This window comes from Sturnira hondurensis, unplaced genomic scaffold (assembly GCF_014824575.4).
Source record: "Sturnira hondurensis isolate 20B ecotype Veracruz unplaced genomic scaffold, ASM1482457v3 Scaffold0021490, whole genome shotgun sequence".
Taxonomy (NCBI): domain Eukaryota; kingdom Metazoa; phylum Chordata; class Mammalia; order Chiroptera; family Phyllostomidae; genus Sturnira; species Sturnira hondurensis.
This window is the reverse complement of record NW_028094121.1, coordinates 401294-421123: the sequence shown is the minus strand read 5'-3', so window position 1 is coordinate 421123 and position 19830 is coordinate 401294. Positions and strand designations below refer to the sequence as shown.

At 40.7% G+C, this 19830-nt stretch overlaps 1 protein-coding gene across 5 annotated transcripts in view; it reads left to right on the top strand.

Annotated features, from left to right (window-relative positions):
- CCDC30 (coiled-coil domain containing 30) overlaps nucleotides 1–19830 on the top strand; it is a 103806-nt gene that overhangs the window by 60215 nt on the left and 23761 nt on the right. For all 5 annotated transcript variants that reach the window (XM_037032527.1, XM_037032526.1, XM_037032528.1 and 2 more), the window contains 3 exons: nucleotides 5384–5563; nucleotides 8479–8688; nucleotides 11767–11921. In XM_037032527.1, coding sequence (XP_036888422.1) covers nucleotides 5384–5563; nucleotides 8479–8688; nucleotides 11767–11921 — 545 coding nt within the window. The remainder of the gene's footprint in view (nucleotides 1–5383; nucleotides 5564–8478; nucleotides 8689–11766; nucleotides 11922–19830) is intronic.

Genomic DNA, 19830 nt, shown 5'->3' with positions numbered 1-19830 from the left:
TATTAATAGCTACAAGCAAGCATTATGCAAGGAGTTTGTCTTCTGATACATTGTTACAGTTTAAAACTTTTTCCTGCTTTTAAAAATAAATATATGCTTTTTATGAAAAATTTGTAAAGCATGAAAAAGTATAAGGAGATTATAATAATGCATAATTCCCACCATTGAGAGATATTAACATCCTAAATTTTCTTTCTCTTTTTTTTCCATACACATAAATATATATGTATTTTTTTTACATAATTAAGATTAAAATCTGCAGGGGGGTTTGTTTTTTGCTTACATTTGTTTTACTTACATTGCATCTGATCATTATTTTGAGAAACTTTTTAGTCCACTCTGCCCATCTGTCTTTTAATTGGTATATTTAGAATATTTACACACACTATAATTATTAATATGTTAAGGTTAGTTCTGCCATTCTTTCTTTTTTGCTTTTCTATTTGTTTTCTCTGTTGTTTGTATCTGTTCTTTATTTTATACCTTTCTGGGGTTACTCGAACATTTTTTAGGATTCCATATTAAGTATCTATTGTGTTTTTGAGTGTATGTTTTTATATAGCTTTATCAGTGATTTATCAAGGTATTATATTTTATAAACACACACAGCATTATTTTACGAGTTTGAGTGAAATGTAGAAACCTTACCTCCCTTTCCATCCCTTTTTCTCCCCCATTTATAATACAATTGTCTTAAAATTTTTCTCCACATACATTAAAACCTCATGAGACATTGTTATAACTTTTGCTTCAACCATCATACAGAATTTAGAAACCTTAAATGAAAAAGGAGTGTGTTGTATATATCCATATTTTTATTCTTTTGGTACTGTCTTACTCCCTGATGAGCCAAGACTCCTCTTTTTACTACTTCCTTTGCGTGCGGAGGGTTTCTTTTCCCCATTCTCTCACAGTAGGTCTGCTGGTGACAAACTCTCTTAGTTTATGTTCATGTGATAATGTCTCGATTTCTGCTTTATTCCTGAAGGATATTCCTCACTGGGTATAGGATTCTGGGCTGACTCATTTTTTTAAATTGAATTTATTGAGGTGACATTGGTTAATAAAATTATATACGTTTCAGATGTACAATTCTGTAATAAACACATCATCTGTATATTGAAGTGTGTGTTCACCACCCCAAGTCAAGTCTCCTTCCATTACCATGATCCCCCCTTTACCCTCTTCTACCCCCCCACCCCACTTTGCCTCTAGTAATCACCATACTGTTGTCTGTGTCTGTGAGTTTTTTGGTTTTGTTTTTTGCTTAATCCCTTCACTTATTTGTTTTTAAGGTTAAATTATAAGAATAAGATAACTGATGTGCCATAGAATTCAAAATTCTGAAAATCTTGCTTTCAGTACTTTCTTGACTGGTAGATTATTTTTCCCCTCCAGATTCTGCTAGTAGAATGAGCATTTTGATAGTTTTTTACTGTTATATTTTCACCAAGTCCTGAACTAGAAGAGAGTAAGCAGGAGGAAATTCCAGAGGAGACGATAGAGAAAGGCACTGTTCCACGAGAGAGGCAGAAAGAGGAAGACTTGCAAAAGAACCAAGATATGAAAAGTGAAGAGCAGCAATTGACCCTGGAGCCTAAGAAAGCTGTGAGGCTTAGTGGAGAACTGAGCCATGTAAATCAGAGCCTCCTGCAGTCTCAGAGCTCTGGGAGCGCTGAGGTAGGTGCCGCAAACACACGCTCTGCCCGGGGCCGTTTCTTCTCATCAGCTGTGGATAGAAACAGAATTTTATATCGACATTAAACATATATTTGTTGAACAATATCATATGCACAGACTGAATAGTATAAAATAGCAACCAAAATCTGAACTGAGCCCATCAGCTGATGCATTTTATTATGAAGAGTTCTTAGGCTATATTGAGGTTGCTTAGGAAGAAAATGCTGATTAATTGTCGCCGTGGGCCCTGGCAGATAGGACAGAGAATGGGAGGATTTGTGCCACGTGTTCTACTTCTGGTAACTAGCTTAGGTGTACAAAATACTTTGCTTTGGAGAGAAGAGATCACAGATAGGGAATTGTTTTAAATATGGCTTTTGCTATTTACCAGAGATCCACCTCCAGGAAAAATGAAGGGAGTGACTACCGAGCTACACTTCAAGGGTATACAGCTTTTATACCCCAATGTTACCGGATCCTTCTTGCACAAAGTAAGATTTCCCTACCCATGCCTTTCTGGCAACTATTTTGAGATCGACCAAGGGAGGCCTTTGCACTCATAAGTAGAGTAAATCAAATTCAAAAGACTGATAATATATATTTGAAAAAGGATTCACACATACATTTAGAAAAAAAGTAGCAATAAAGGAAGTCCGTATATAATTGAAAAGAAATTCAGACACAGTTTCAAAACTAGGCAGATCGCAGTACACAAGGAAAACACAGGGGTGGGGGAAAGGAGGTTTACGGTGGTTTGGTGCAAAAGTCACGCAGGTTATGCCGATTACAACAGCTTTATTAGATTCTGTGTCTCACGTACGCACAGCTGTAAACCTACTTTTGCCCACCCCTGTATATACCTGAAAGGAGACTCACATGCATTAGAAAGAGGAGGACGTTACTGGATTTGTTCAGAAGACCAAAAGGAAGTATGACATCAAATATTCAAAAAGGGGTTAATTGTACATCTCCCAGACAGGCCCTGTATTGGGAGGGGGAGGGGCGGAGGCCGGCGTAGGAGGCTTGGGCTGAGGATGAACACTGTGGTCACAAAGATTATAAAATCTTTGCTCGTGAGCTCAAAATGACCAACATTCTTTTAGAATAATGGGATATAGAGTATGAGAAGTAGCACCCCAGTAAATTTATTGATTTTCTTTAATGTACCCTTTTCCATTGTTTGAAGAATTATTTCAGTACCCAGGATGGAGGTGAAAAACTGTTATATATATATAAATTCTACGAGAAGTATTGGAAAATAGCCACTCTGCAAAAGGGGAAACAGTCCTATGTACCACATGGCCTCTTAAGGTTGCCCCGAATTCTTGTGCATTTCAGTAATTACCTTCCATAATGTCTTGGGGTTGCTCTTACTGATTCCACTTTCACTGAGTCTCTCTGCTGTGCTAGCCTGTGTTAAGGCGCACGCGGCAGTAAACAAGATGTGAGTGTGCCTCGTGGGAGAGAAATAACATATTTGTATCTTGAACTTTGCAATTCTGAAGCAGGGTCACACACACTGTTTCAGTCACATCTTTAAACAGTCAAGGAAGAAAATACATTTTAGACAGATTTTTTTTGGCAGTGAGCTGTACCGTGATCATTTCAGAACCTCTTTCTGTTTATAGGGTTCTTTGACCCGCTGACATCTATAGATTGTTCTTTTTAGTTCTTCTGTGTGTGTTTTGTGGTCAAAACCTGATAGGAGACGCAAAAGTTGGAAAATTTTAGTTTAAGGTAAAAAGTTACAAGCCTTGCAAGTAATGTATGTGTTAAAGCTTTTGTTCCGGAAACTACAGATAAGGCCCACCCTGGCTCCTGGGAAAACAGCTGGCCTCCTGGGGCAACCCTAAAGATTACCACCTGGAGACAAGTGGAGGCATCTGGGGCATTGTGTTTCAGGGAGGGGCAAATGACCACCTGCCCCTGGGAACAGCCAACCACCCTGGACAGGAATGTTGCTGTTTCTTCTACCTGACCCTCCCTGAATTTCAAACCCCTCACCGCACCTTGTTTATTCCCTGCTATAGAAACCTTGGCCTGGAAAGAAAAGGGAAGATGGTCTGTTAGGGTATGAACCCACCGTCTTCTCAGACTGCCTGCCATCTGAATAAAGCACCCATAAAGATGTGATTGTTGTCATTGCTTATTGGGTTTGCTAGTGGCAGGTAGCCCGAACTCCCATGTCTTTTCTGGTTTCAAATCCCTGGTGTCAGATTACAGTGTCTAGTATCTAGCTGCTGTCCTTATGTTATGTGTCTTCTTAGTCTCATAATGGACAATTTAAGCAACTGTAGGATGAGACCAGATTCCAGACTTTAAAGAATGCTTATGTATGGTAAATCCATAGAAAAAGAACTGTGAGGGCCTCTTTTTATGAGTATGTGAGCTCTGTTGTCCATATGTATTTGTGGCTGCTGGTGGCCTTTGGGGCTTAGCTTCTGCTGTTTAGTATCATTCCAGGTAAGGTTGTGATAGCTGAATTCTAGATATTACTTTCCCAATATTCTTGAAAGAAGTTGGAACCACCACAAATATCTCAATTTTATAAATTTAAAACCTAGTTTCATGGTTTTAAAAATAACATTATTGAATATTTACTATGTTGTAACACTATACTAAATAACCTGTATGTGACTCATATATTAAGGAATACAATGAGACAGAAATATTATTGTTTCCACTTTATAGTTGAGGAAACTGAGGCTTTAGAGAGGTTATACCTATAATTCCAGAAGTGGAATTGCTGGGTTACAAGCAGTTCCATTTTTAATTACTGGAGGACCCTCCATTCTATTTTCCACAGTGGCCACATTGATTTGCATTCCCACCAACAGTGCATGAGGGTTCCCTTTTCCCCACATCTTCACCAACACTTGTTTCTTGATTTATTGATGATAGCCATTCTGAGAGATGTGAGATGGTATCTGATTGTGGCTTAATTTGCATTTCTCGAATGATTAGTGAAATTGAGCATCTTTTCATATGTCTATATGTCCTCTTTGGAAAAGAGTCTATTCAGGTCCTTCACCCAGTTTTTAATTGGGTGGGGGGTTTTTTGGTGTTAAGTTGTATGAGTTCTTTATAAAGTTTGGATATTAACCCCTTATCAGATGTTTCATTGACAAACGTGTTCTTTTATTTAGTAGGTTGTCTTTTCATTTGGTCAGTGGTTTCCTCTGCTGTACTAAAACCGTTTAGTTTGATGTAGTCCTATTTGCTTATTTTTTCTTTTGTTTCCTTTGCCTGAGGAGATGCACAGTGTATCTCATCCGCTGAACTGGATAGGGTTGGGTTCGTCATCCACTCAGCACGCCTGTGCGTGCCTCACTTCGAGAAAACCCCCGTGCCATCTCCTTTGGTCACAGTAATTGTATTGCGCTAAGAGGCCTGATTTTTACCCTAAAATTTTCCATGCTCTGTTCCCCTTCACTGACGTGAAAAATAAGAAAGTTAATTGTCTATATTTAACTGCTATTGTTTACATAATTTCTCTGACATTTTTACTCTAATGTAATGGGAGTTAAATTATATGAACATGCACTAACTAGCTATAAGTATAAAAGAGTGACTTGTAGGTAAGTCAACTCCAAAAACACGTGAGTAATCGCATGCTGATAATCCTGGTTCTGACAGCCAGAACCAGGTCTCATCAATATTATTTTAAACAGTGCACATTTCTCTTTTAAAATATTTGTTTTAGAATCTAACATCTGGAGAAAAACTGAAATACCAGCAACAAGAGGAAATACAACAACTTCGCCAGAATTTGCACCGACTCCAGACTCTATGCAACTCAGCTGAAAAAGAGCTTCGGTATGAGCGGGGAAAGAACTTGGACTTGAAGCAACATAACAGCTTACTTCAGGACGAAAGCATTAAGGTAGCTCTGGTGGACACGTCCTTTATAGAGAAATCTCACTCAACTGGCCCTGGGGAAAACGGATCAAAAATTTCTCAACTCTAGCCCTGGCTGGCAGCTCAGCTGGTTGGAGCATTGTCCTGTACACCAAAAGGTTGTGGGTTCGATTCCCGGCCAGGGCCCAGACACAGGTTGCAGGTTCAATCACCTGCTCAGGGCATGTAGGGGAGGCAACTGAGTGATGTTTGTGTCTCACTTCTCTCTCTCTGTCTCTCTCTGTCCCTCTCTCTAAAATCAATAAACATATCCTTGGTGAGGATTAAAACAAAATTTCTCAACCTCACATTTCATGACAGTGCCTGTAGACGGTGGACAATGTGAGCTCTCTGGTTAACTTACTCCTTTAACTTCCCCCTGCCAGGCAGGCACACGGCTCCATGGTTTCTCTGCTGCTGAAGGGCTATGTATGTTGTCAGCCCGTAAATATGAAGAGTTTAAGTTACACAGTCTTTTAAAATTATTACCTGAAATTTTAGCACTTACTAAATGTCAATGACCTGAGCCCAAACCCTGGTTGTTCTGCCCTCATTCTATCTCTAGACTTATTTATCCCTAATAGGTGTTTCCGTTATTATTGGTTGAATCCAATAACTGCAGCAAGGTATACTTCATAGGAGGGCCGAGTTGTTCTTTCTGACACGAGAGCATCAGACCATGTTCTATTATTTGCCAACCATATCTGAGACCCAGCTTTTTCATCTCCAAACTGGGGTAAAATGCCAATCTCAGCTGCTTCATAGATATGGAAGCCCAACCAATATACCACAGTTACAGCAGCATCTGCCTTAGTTCTAGATGTCAAATACAGTAGATAATCTACAAGTGATTCTTGAAGAACAGCAGTTAATTTGTACTAGGCTGTTTCTATTCTTGATACTTTCATTGCTTTATTTAATGTAGCTTCCTAACTCTTTTATCAGATAAGTGGTTGTCCCCATATTACAGATGAAGAAACTGATACTCAGAGAGTTATTCAGTTTTAGGTTCACTTGATAAACCCTGAATGGTTGATCCACAGAAATCACAGGTAGAGGAAACTATAATTAGAATCCCTATTAATTCAGTTGAAAAGCTTTGAGCCCAGGAAATCCTGCTTTGCCTGAGGTAAAGTAAATTCTATCTGAGCATTTTTGTCTATGAGTCCTGCCCAGTATGTCCATTCACCAGGTTCTAATATTCCTTAGAATGTCATTCATCATTTATTTGTTCAGTACATATTGGCTAATTATCTACTTTAGGTGGTCTGACAGGCCTTGGATAGAAGTGAATAAAATACATGGTCCCTGCTGGGTATTTAGAGTGGGGAAGAAGGATGTAAACAAGTAGTTAAGTATATGTTTAATTTAAATTGTGATAAGTTCTATGAAGGAAATAAATGTGGTGTAATAAGTAAGGAGTGAGTAAGAAGACCTCTTCAGATTAAGTGAACATGAAGGTTTTCTCTTACAGAGTGATGTTTAAGCTAAGACCTGAAGAATGGACCGGAACCAACCATAGCACAAGGAGGGAGAAGAGAAAGCACTCCTAGCAGAGTGCAGGGTGGGGTCTGGGGTGTGGAAACCCTAAGTAGAGGCCAGCATGACGGGAGATCAGTGGAAGGGGGGATGACAGGATGGTTTTAAAAAGGTTGGCAAGGCCAGGTCACACGAGGCCAGGCAAGCTGCTGGGGTCTGTTCCCGGAGTGATGCGAAGCCACCGAAGTAGTTAAGGAGGGGTGTCATGTAGTTCAGTTTGTGTTTTAAAAAGAACACTTTGGCCCTGGCTGGTGTAGCTCAGTGGATTGAGCGCGGGCCTGCGACTCAGACGATCGCGGTTCGATTCTCAGTCAGGGCACATGCCTGGGTTGCAGGCCAGTTTCCCTGCAGGCCAACTCCCAGCAGGGAACCCTCGAAAGGCAACCATACATTGATGTTTCTCTCCCTCTCTCCTTCCCTTCCCCTCTAAAGATAAATAAATAAAATCTTTAAAAAAAAAAAAAAAAAGAACACTTTGGCTGCCGTGCAGAGAACAGATCAGAAGGGAGTGAAAATGGAAGTGGCGGGACCAGCGTGAAAGCTATGGCCAGGGCCAGGGCTAGAGCCGGTGAGGATCTAGACAAGGGCAGTGGCACAAACGGCACAAATGGAGTGATGCAAGACCTGCAGTGGAGGCAGAGTGCCAGCTCGCGCTGACCCGGCTCAAGATCGAAAAGCAAAACTCAAGGACAGCTCTCAGGGGACTAGCCTGAACAGGAGGGTATTGGTGGCATCATTTACTACCATCGTCGGGAAGACTGAGAGAAAAACGGTTTTGGAGATGCGGGCGGGAGTTTCACTTTGGCGGTTACTGGGCATAAAGGTGGTGTTTTAAATCGTGGGAATGAACCAAGAGAGAGAATAATCCACTCTCAAGGCCTAGTTTAATCCGGTGGTATTTAGAAGTTGGGTAGCATTAGAACAGCCTACAAAAGAGACCGAGAAGGAACAGAAGAGAGGCAAGTGAAAATCAGGGGAGTGTGGTATTACCAACTGAGAGACCAGGAGAACTTTCCGAGAGGGAGGGAGTGAATGCCCCTAAGAGGGCAACTGTCCAGTGGATTTACTTGGGCAACGGTGCTCTGGCATCTTCATGGAGTAGTGGGAATGAAGGCCAGCTTAAAGTGATAGAAGAAAAGGATGGAAAATGTTTAGCCCACACATGTGCAGACACTCAGGAATATCCCCTTGTCCAGCTGCCATCTGCTGAGATAGACCTTGGCAAACCTCCTAACCCAGGGCAGCTCCAGAGAGGCGGTCAGCTCTTGGGGGGCGGCGTTCCTCTGAAAGCTGCTTGTTCTGGCTCACACTGACTTCACTCCCCGCTTAGGGCCATCATTCTTATTTATTCCCCACCTGTAGATCAAAATGGAGCTAAAACAGGCCCAGCAGAAGTTACTAGACGGTGCCAGGACGTGCTCTTCGCCCCCAGCAGAGTGGAAGCACTGTCAGCAGAAAATCAGGGAACTGGAGCTGGAAGTACTTACACAGGCTCACAGCATTAAATCGCAGAACAACCTGCAGGAAAAGCTGGCTCAGGAGAAATCTAAAGTTGCTGATGCAGAGAAAAGGGTAATTATCCGCACCCGTAATGAGTAACACACTGAATGCCACTATCGAAATCCCACAGGACTTTAAGAAATATGTGTAGTGCAAACTTGATAGACTTCTGGGGTTTTTCTTCACTCTCCCAAGCTTGCTTCCCTTTGACTTCACCTGCTCCTTCAATTTCAGTAAATCTTGTGTGTGTTTTTTAATTGCATGAACTTATAAAGGTATTTCATTAAAGCAATAAGTTAAAGCACTGAGACCAAATGACTTTTGTTTGATACTTTCAAATTTTAAAAGGTTTGTTCTCCTCTCGTGTGGATTGGTGTTTACATGATTTTTATTTTGTAATTTTTGGAAGGATCTGTGTTGTGAAATGAGCCATTTTGAAATACTGCCCTGACTTTCCAACTGCCTGACACCAGGTGGCAGCAGTGTGTAGCAGTTGCACGTTTTGATCTGTAGGTTTTTGTCTGAGTCAAAATTTATACAAGTCACTTTAACAAACTACATAAACATACAACTAAAATCGAGAAGTAGATGACAGTGATTTGAATTAAACTCAGATGCCTAACGTTGGGGTAAAGAAGCCAGCACAAAAGAGTTCATACTGTGTAATATCATTTGTATGAAGTTTGAGAGTACAGGAAACTAAGCTATGGTGTTCAGAGACATATGGATAGTGGCTGTCTCTGGAAGGGCTGGGAAGGGACAGGAGCGAATCTTTTGTGTTGCCAGAAGTATTCTATACCTGGGTCTGGGAGGCAGTTACATAACTAAAATTTTACTGAGGATGCCTGAGATGTGTATACTTTACTGCATGTCTGTTATTACTCCATAAAAAAGTAATGATAAAGATTGCTAAAATTTTAAAATTTAGATGATACTAAATAGCAGTAAGGATTTTATAAAACAGGAACTCACATGCTGACTGCAGTTGGAAGAACGAGTCCCTACAAACACTCTGGAAAGCAGTTTGGCATTGGCTTCTAGGGAAGCTACAGATAAGGATACTGTGTAACCCAACACTTCCACCGAAAGGCATAAATTCTGAGAAACTATTGCACTGCATCTAAGCATCAGGAGGCAGGAATTCAATTATTCTCACAGTAACATTGTTTTAAAAAGCAGTAAATTGGAAAGAAAAATGCCCACTGACAGGAGATTGAATAAATAAATTGCATATTTACACAACAGTGTACACACAACAGTAAAAATGAGTGAATTACAGCTACATGCTGTAGTTTGATATAATGCTGAGTAAAAACCAGGTCACCAAAACCACAGTATGATTTCAGTGATATAAAGGTCAAAATAGGCCCTGGCTAGTGTAGCTCAGTGGATTGAGCACAGGCCTACAAACCAAAGGGTTGCTGGTTCAATTCCCAGTCAGGGCACATGCTTGAGTTGCAGGCCAGGTCCCCAGTAGGGGGTGCCCAAGGCAACCACACATTGATATTTCTCTCCCTCTCTCCTTCCCTTCCCCTCTCTCTAAAAATAAATAAGTAAAATCTTTTAAAAAGATAAAAATACAGGTCAAAATGGTACCAAATAAAAACCATGTCCTATAGAGATATATACTATTAAAAGAAAAAGCAAAGAAATTATTAACACAGAATTCAAGATACTAGTTTTCTCAGGTGGAGCAGGAAGGGGTATAACTGACAAGGGTCACAGAGTGAACTTCAAAAGTATTGGAAATGTTCTCTTAAATTGGGTAATGGGTTCAAAAGTTTGACATATGTCCTTGACAGAGAAGCCAATGGGGGATACTTTCACCTGGGGAATTAAGGCTGAATGTCTTTGAGTAAGTATTTACCCTGAGCACAGAGTTAAATGAGGCAACTCAAAGGAACTCGACCTGGCCTCTGCCATTGCGCAGAGTCATTTTGCACCCTCACCTCCCCTGCTGGCATTCCCTGGATGCGGGCAATGTGGGGCCAGTAAACGGAATAGAGGGAGAGCAGCCCTCCTGCTGGAACCCAGTCATTCATCAAATAATTATCGAGCATTTACTATGTGCCAGTCACAGATGTCGATGACAGAAAGGCTTATAAAAAAACAGTAAATAGTTTAAAAGGATATTTGTCTAACAAAAAAAATTTAATGATACTTTTCATTTAAATTTGTGGCTGGTGCAAATTTTTTTTTAATTCTAGATAAAATTACATATCTTTCTTTCAAATTCACAGATCTTATTTTTGGTGTTACCAGGGTATTAAAGAACCTATTACTGGCTCTAGGCAATCTGCTAATTGCTACTTAGTTTGTAGGTGAGCTTGACTTTGAGATAACCATGAATATGGTTTCCTCCACACAGTGGAGGAAACAGGACTCCTCACACACTGCAGTCAGAAGTGTAAGTTGGTCTAATACAATGGAGACACTTTGGCCTTATCTATCAAATAATAACCTTTGCCCTGGCAAGTGCACACACCTCGTAAGTTGTTCCAGAGACATTGTTTATAACAGCAAGATATCAGGACTTACCTAAATGTCCCTCAGTAGGAAGCTAGTTAAATGAGTTAAGGTATATTCTGACAGTGGGATGGTACACGGCTGTGCAAGAGAAGACAACTGCATACGCACTTACAATGTGGAAAACTCTCTGAGTGTATTTTTATTTTAAAAAGCCAGGCATGTAAGTATAATATGCCATCGTTGGTGTAAAAAGTGTCTGTGGGGGGAGAAGTATGTAATAACATTTGTTTAAGTATGTATATATAAATCTCTGACAGGGTATGTAAGAAACTAATACCAGCACTCCCCTCTTTGGTGGCAGAAGACAGGCCAGGGGTGGAAAGGGGACTTTTCACTAGATAGCTCTGTTTTCACTAGACCGCTGTGTGAATGTATTACATATTGCAAAAACTAAATAATTTATTTTTCAAATTAAAATAAATCTAGCCACACTCTTTACTTTAGATCAGATTTGTATGACAGCAATACTGTGTTTGCTGTTTGTGTGGTATTTCCCTAACTGAAAAAGAGGTCAAAAGGGGAAAAATGGGGACAACTGTAATAGCATGACCAATGAAATATAATTTTAAAAATAGGTCATACTCTTCTTATAGTCTTATTTGCAAACTCTTTTCATTCAAGATTTTGGATCTGCAGCAGAAACTAGATCATGCTCAGAAAGTCTGTCGCATAGATGCTTGTAGTTTGGAAAAGAAGCAACTAGAGGAAAGGATAAGAGAAGCCATAGAAAATGAAGCTAAAAGAAAGCAACAATATCAGGAAGAACAACAGAAGAGGTAAGAGGGGCAAAGATGTAGGTTTCCTGCGGGGCTCACCCTGGCTGAGGTTATTCACACCAATAACGCATTGGTGTGAATTCACCAATGCGTTTGCCTCCGTGCCCCCACTGAAGTAAACTCACACACTTCTTATATGCTCACTTATCACATTATACACTAATTATTTATTTTCTTTTTTTTAAGATTTTATTTATTTATCTTTAGAGAGGAAGGGAAGGAGAGAAAGAGAGAAATATCAATGTATGGTTGCCTCTCATGAGTCCCCTGCTGGGAACTGGCCTGCAACCCAGGCATGTGCCCTGACTGAGAATCGAACCACGATTGTGTGGTTCACAGGCCCGCGCTCAATCCACTGAGCTATGCCAGCCAGGGCTAATTATTTATTTTCTTGTTTGCCTTTCGCACTGGAGTGTGGGACTCATAAGGCAGGGATTATTTCTTGTTGTTTTGGGACACACTTGGTGCCCCGGTAAATTTTCCTGAATGACTGAATGGCTCAGGGAATAGGATACTCTGGGATTTGCTTTTCTAACTCTAACAGGATTGGCACAAAATGCAGAGTAGAATGAAGTTGGTGTTTTGTATTTATCAGCTGATTTTCTTCAGTGAAGTTCCAACTACCTTACAGGCATCTTGGGTGCCCTAAACTCCAGTAACTGATGCTTCTTACTTCTATGGCACTCAGAGTGACTTATACACATTTTAATAAAACTATGGTTTTAGCCATTGAAAAGATATACAGATATTCACATATACTACGAAGCTCAGAAACTTACTTTCAGCTACAGTTCAAAGCTCTGGCCCAGGGCTTGACACTCAGTAGGTACTCAGGAAACATTTAGTGAATGAAAGAATGTTTGAGTGAGTGAGTCAGTGAATGTACAAATGAATAATGAATTTGCTCAGTAGGTATCGCAGGAAAATAGGTGTCTCACCACCACTTCTGGCAGGATAGCAAGCTATCTTCCTGTTACTGTACAAATAGATCCTGAGTGAACTACAATAAACACACCATTTCAAGCATTGCTCACAAAGCAAGAGAAAGCCCAAAGGGCAAGCACACAATGAGGTAAAACCCAGATGAGGAATGGTAAACAAACTCCTAAGTCAAGTTAAGGGGCAAATAACATCGACATCAACCCCATGCCAGAGAAGAAACTCAGGAAGTTGTCCTCAAGGTAGGATAGCTGAGCTACTGTAGACTCCAGTTCCTAGCTGGGATCTTGAAGGAGCTAAAGTATTTCCAGTAGGCAGTCCCCAAATTATCTCTGCAGGAAAGCAACCTTAATTTGGATGTTAAGGATTCTCACACGTTCAGTTGAATCAAACACAGGGGCACCTCAGTATCCTCGGCTCCAGAACTCGCCAAACCTGGTCCTCATTGCATGTTGATGAGAACAACTGTTTCAGCACTTCGTGGGTGCTGGCTGGCCACTTGTCCCACTGCTAGACCTTGTGGGAGTCATGATGCCTGGCAAGAGAAAATGCTTCATCAATTGTCACTTGCTCGCCACTCGTGGGAACAAATTAACAAGTACCGAGGTGCCGAGGTACCACTATGTACACCGACGAACAAAAATCATCAAATAACACAAGGAAACTGGTTCCCATGAATGAAGGTCAGCAGAAACAAGGAACACCAGATTTATAACCTCCAAGAACTTCAGCAATTAGGATTAAGGAGAATCAATTGTTAGGAAACTGTGAAGCTTTTTTAGAAAAAAATGTAATCAAAGACTTGAACAAGGAAAAGGAATATTTAACTTTCCTGAAGCTTGGTTTCTTCTCTCTGAAGTGGGAAGAGTAATACCAGTTCTATACATTTTTTGTGAAGATCGGCTAAGAAGATAGACATACAAGTAATATTTAAGCAAAGTATAGGAAAATAAAATAGGTAGGAAAATTTTTCCACAAAAAGGGGACTATTAGTACATACATCATTTTGTAACCTAGACAAAAGTAACCCCAATTTAGATATTTAGATTGTAAGCTAATTTTTCACTTAAAATATTATGACCTATTTACCTGCCATTATATCTTTTAGATATATTATTATATTATATATTAATATATATTATTATTATATACTATAATTTATTTAATCAGTTCTTTATTGTTGGACATTTAAGTTTTTCCTAGCTTCTTGCTATAGCAAACAATGACATAATATATATCCTCATAGCCAAATTTTTGTGCCTATCTTTTATTATTCCCCTGAAATTCTGGCTTATAAAATTGCAATTTTAACTGTTCATTATGAATTTTCTTTTTAAAAAAAGATTTTATATATTTATTTTTAGAGAGAAAGGAAGGGAGGGGGAATGAAAGGGAGAAAAACGTCGATGTGAGAGAGAAATATCAATCAGCCAATGAAGGTTGGTCCCTCTTGTCCACACCCCGACCAGGTAGCAAACGCACAATCCAAGTATGTGCCCTGACAGGGAATCAAACTGGTGACTTTTTGCTCTGTGGGACAGTGCCAACCTACAGAGCCACATGGTTTGGGCTCATTATAAATTTTCAAATAGAACAAATAAAAAGCATAAGTGCTTCAGAAGTCTAGCCTTCAGCTACATATTTCTCAGATTTTTTCTATGCATATGCATATAGTCATTTTATTCTTGTTCTGTTAACAAAAGTTGAATCACTTTAAATATATTGCTTTGGAATTTGCATTTACCACCTAATAATATAACATGGTTATCTTATTAGCCACTTAGCAGCTGTATAATCTTGGACAAGTTTCTTATTCTCTCAGTGCCTGGCAATACCTACCTCATAGAATCACTGTGCAGTTAAATGAATGGTAAGCAGTCGGTTTGGGTCCGTGTCTGGCACATAGAGAGCACGTGCAGCTGTCAGGGTTCAGTCGGAGAAGTACAACTGCAGGCAGTGATGTCGGTGTTCTGTTCTTGACTTTGTGCAGGGAAGATTTCACGACACAAGCCCAGGTGATTTTGAGAGTACACTTATTAAAGCTGGGGAGAGTAAAACAAAGGAGGGGCTTAAGATAGAAGAGGCAAGATCATAACAACAGGAGTGAGCCTGGGCGGAGCTGCTGTGGCCCTTTGGAAGGAGAGTCACAGCGGCAGAAGTAAGCCTGCTGAGCCACGTGGAGTCAGCAAACAAGCTACACAGACAAAGTAATGTCTTTGGAGACAGGTTCAGGGTGTTAGCCCAGGACAAGCTGCTCCCCTGGTTGTAAGTCTCCTGGGAACTTTGGAGTTTAGGAGAAAGAAAAACAAAGACATGTGCAGGCGTGCTCCAAGGAGAAGAGGAAGAGACAGGAGAGGCAGGGAGCCAGAGCCAGCGAGATCGAGTGCGTACTGAGTCCTTTGCCGGGAGGGATTTACCTGCTTTCTAAAGGCAGCAGTTTCAAGGGAGGTCTTAGAGGAGGGTCTAATACAACATTTGTCAGCTCTCCAGGTGTGTCCTTTCAATATGCTCGTTCATCAAAATGAGCGTATGGGGTCAGGGCTGTGGTCTCTACTGATTGGCCAGCCCTATGGTAGGGGGTCATTAGTCAGTGTACCTGGTCCGGGGTCATTAGTCAGTGTACCTGGTCCAGATGTCAGCCATGGCGTCAGTTATCTGGATTTGCAGCTTTTCTGGGCCTGGAGCTGAAACAGAGCTGTCAACATAAGAGACATTCAAACCTATAAAGAATTTTTATGAATTTATTTTAGCCAAAGTGACAACGGTTGCTGGGAAGAAAACCTCAATGAGTTGAGAAAATGCTCCAGAAAACGAGTTTTGCACCTTATGTTACACATAACAATCAAAACAGGAGGCGTAAGGGGGTTACGTGAAATCCACTGATGATAGATTAGGGAGACAGGAGAAAGCAAAGCAGTGGAAACCTCTGCTTTGGGTGAAAAGTAATGACAGACTGCACACTTCTCTTACTCGGGTGGGTGTGGGAGAGTTCACGGTCAACAGTTAACGTGGTAACAATCACAATTAAAATGGGGGATCTGTAGTCTCAGATCTCCATTGGTTGTTGTGCATGGAGGGATCTGGGAAAGGGAAAAGGGACCTTAACCTTAACATTCCAAAGGTATGTTATCATAGATGCAAAAAGACAATGGACAGGCTCAGTTAAGATTGACTTTTGTCAGGGAAGTTTCTAGCCTATGACTACCTGCCATAAACAGCTTTTAGTTTAAAAGTTTTCATTTCAGACCATCCTATAAGGTTACTTTAGGTCTCTGAGTTTGTAAGGCTCTCACACAGGCCTCCCCTGAGCTGGTCAAATTTAGTATGTGGCCCCCTTTTCCTACACACAGCTGAGACCTAGATGTTAATCTCTAGTTTGACCAAAACTGTCTCTGTGGTCAACAGACCCCAGGCTGTGTTTCTAAAATTATTTGATGCTGATCAGAATCTCATTGTCTTGAGGGCTTAATGCTTAAGGGACTGGTCCACAAGGGAAAGGAAGGCAGGTGAGTCAGGGTGCCCGAGGATAAGGCGGATCTGACTCAGCTCTCCATCTCAGTTTCCTCATTCCAGTTGCTGAGGAACTTTCCTAGTTCCTTATATCCTGCCTCAGAGCCATAGGAGGAAAATATATTTAATAAGAGATTTATTACAGGGATTTGATCTTATGCAATTAGGGCAACAGGTTACATGGTCTGCGAAGCTGCCATCTTTGCGTTTTATACCGGAGCTTGAAGTTTGCAGGGAAAATAGTCAGAAAGTGAAGATGCGTATAAAGTGAGGGAGAGCAGTGGCAGGCTGGAATTTGGGAGCACCGAAGGATGGACTGGATCCCATGCCAGTTCTCACTGCCTCCAACCTTGTTAAAGCAGGTGTCCTGCAGGAGCAGCTGGTCTCCCTCAGGGAGCTAAACAGACACCTGGCCCTGGAGACAGAGAAGGGGAAGAGGGACCTGAGGGGAGGTGACCTGGTGGGAGGCCTGCTGTTGCCTCATTCCGAGGGGAGCCGCATATGAGTGGCAACATGTATGAGCTACAAAAGCACATATTGCAACTTCCCAAAAATGAAAAACAAAATGCTTCGTTCCTGCGCTCCAGGCCTTGCCAGGATAGTATCTCTTGTATCCCAGTCTAACCAGAAACCTGCATGGACAGAATTCCTAGCCAAAATGTTTCTATTGCCATATTTGATGTCATTATTGTTACTGTTGTCATTGTCATCACCCTCATCTTCAGTGAAGTGAAAAACAGTCATTTTGACTAGAACTAAACATTTGGGGATAACGGGAGTGGCAAAAAAAAAGGAAGAAAAAGAAAAGAAGTTAGAAAGGTTAGCTAGGCCTGGTCATGATGAGCCTACTCTTACCAGACAGCAAGTGAAGGAGTCTTTATTCAAAAGCTTCACAATTTTGGAATAACAGCTTTCCACAAGAATTAGATTAGTCACTTAGGCCTCTCAATTAAGGCTAAATTCTAACACTTGGGTTCTCCTATCATTCCCTGTGTTTTTAGTTATCTTATATCTATAGGGTTAGTTAACAAAACTAAAACAACATAAGAAACAAACGTTACACAATCCTGGAAGAATGGCAGGCTTCTGCCTCAGAGCCCGTTCCTTCCCAAACACCCAAAGACTAAGCCTGCCACCCTCTGCCAGGCCAGCCCGATCCTAGACTGTGCCTGGAGCTCCTTCCCATCTGAAACACTGTGCGTTGGGGAACACCGTGCCTAGCGGCAGCCTGATCACCCAGCCATCCTGGACAAAGAGAAGCCCAAGAGTTAGAGAGAGTCTACTGGGAGTCAGAGAGCCTTGCTCCTGAGGGCCAGCCCTCTTTTTATTTCCATGCGCTCTGGAGGTATCCAGCTTCTCCGCCAATCCTGTCCTGGACGGCTCACCGTTGCCTCGGCAACCTCCTCTGATGGCCCCTCCCTACTTCTCCCCAGTGATCGGATCAGCTCCCTCTGTCTCATAACTAGTCACATCAAGGAGTTTGGGTGTGTTCCTGGAAGAGAGTGGTCTGTGGTTTTCCTTTCTGTAATAGCCTCATCTGGTTTTGGTATTAGTGTAATGCTGTTTATTACAATCAGTTAGAAAGTGTCCCCTCTTCAATTTTTCTGGAAGAGAGTGTAGGTAACTGGTATCACTTCTTCTTTAACGTTTGGTAGAATTCACCAGTGAAACCACGTGGGGTCACTGCTGCATTTTTTGGAAGGTTATTAAATATTGATTCCATCTCTTTAATAGATATCGTCCTATTCAGATGATCGCTTCTCCTTATATAAGTGTGAGTTAGGTAGATTGTGTCTTTCAAGGAATCAGTTCATTTCATCGAAGCTATTAAATTTGTGGGCACAGAGTTGTTGGTAATACGCCTTTGTTGTTCTCAGTGTCCTGACAATCAGTGGTGGAGGGGAGCAGAGTTTGCCACCTCAAAATATGCTTCTTTAAAATAATGGTTATTTTGGCCCTGGCTGGCGTAGCTCAGTGGATTGAGCACAGGCCTGTGAACCAGAGGATTGTTGTTCAATTCCCAGTCAGGGCACATGCCTGGGTTGCAGGCCAGTTCCCTGCAGGCCAACTCCCAGCAGGGGACACGCAAAGGGTAACCATACATTGATGTCTCTCTCCCTCTCTCCTTCCCCTCTAAAGATAAATAAATAATAAATAAAATTTAAAAAATAATAAAATAATGGTTATTTTATTTAGGCTGATTAATTTTAAGAAACAAAAGACAAAGAAGAACCTCTGAAATCCAAATAGAAGTTACCCTTTGTAAAAGGACACTTATATTTGTAAGGGTGGTTCTCTCACTATATCAGGAAGAGGAGCATATCTCTAGAAATTGTTATCAATGGACAAAGTTTGAACTTTAATCTGCATGGTAATATGTTTGTTTATTGTGTTTTTCCTGGTAACCTCCAATAACTGACTCCCCACCCCAACTATGCTGTTTTGTCTTTAGCTGAAGGTGAAGGTGAAGGCTTTTGTCATACTGGTGAGTTACTCAGTGTTTCTGCATCTCTCCCACGTATACAGGAAGTGCATATGTTGTTAAACTTTAATTGGCTTTCCCCCTGCTAATCTGTCTCCTCCCAGTTTGATTATCAGACCTGCCAGAATAACCTAGAAGGGTAAAGAAAAATCTTTCTTCCCTGACAGTAGTGATCATCCCTCTTTCATTTTGATATTAGTAACGCTGTCTTCTGTTTCTTGGTTAGCCTGGTTAGAGGTTTGTTCATTTTGTTGATCTTTTCAAAGAATCAGCTTTAGTTTCATGGTTTTTCTATTGTTTTCCTGTTTTTTAATTTCATGGATTTCTGCCCTGATTATGATTATTTCTTTTGTTCTGCTTTATTTAGTTCTCTAGTTTCCCTAAGGTAGAAGCTTAGAATATTGATTTCCTATCCTTCTTCTTTTATAATATTTGCATTTAATGCTATAAATTTACCCCTAGGCACTGTTTTTACTGCATCTCACAAATTGTATAAGTTATATTTTCACTTTCATTAGTTCCAAATATTTTTTAATTTCTTGAGACTTCTTTTTTGACAGATAAATTTTTAAAACTATGTTTAATCTCTAAATATTTTGGGATTTTCCAGCTATCTTCCTGTTATGAATTTATAATTGCATAGTATCCTTTTAAGCAGTTGTATAGCATCCTGTTACATAGACCTACCATTGTTTATGAAAAATGTTTTTGAGACATTTTTGCTTTATAAATAATGCTATTGTTATCGAATAGAAAGAGTTCATCCACCCAGCGCTAGCAGAGCCAAACACTAAACACAGAGAATTCTGGTAGAAGAGATATTGGCTGTTTTATTATAAGTGGCACCACCCTGGAGAATGGGAAGCTAATGCTCAAAAGCTTGAACTCCCCAGTGGCACGTAGGTTATAGATTATATAGGGCCAAATTACAAGACACCGTGGATTTGGGGTTCAGGGTCCTGTTGGGAGCTCATTGGT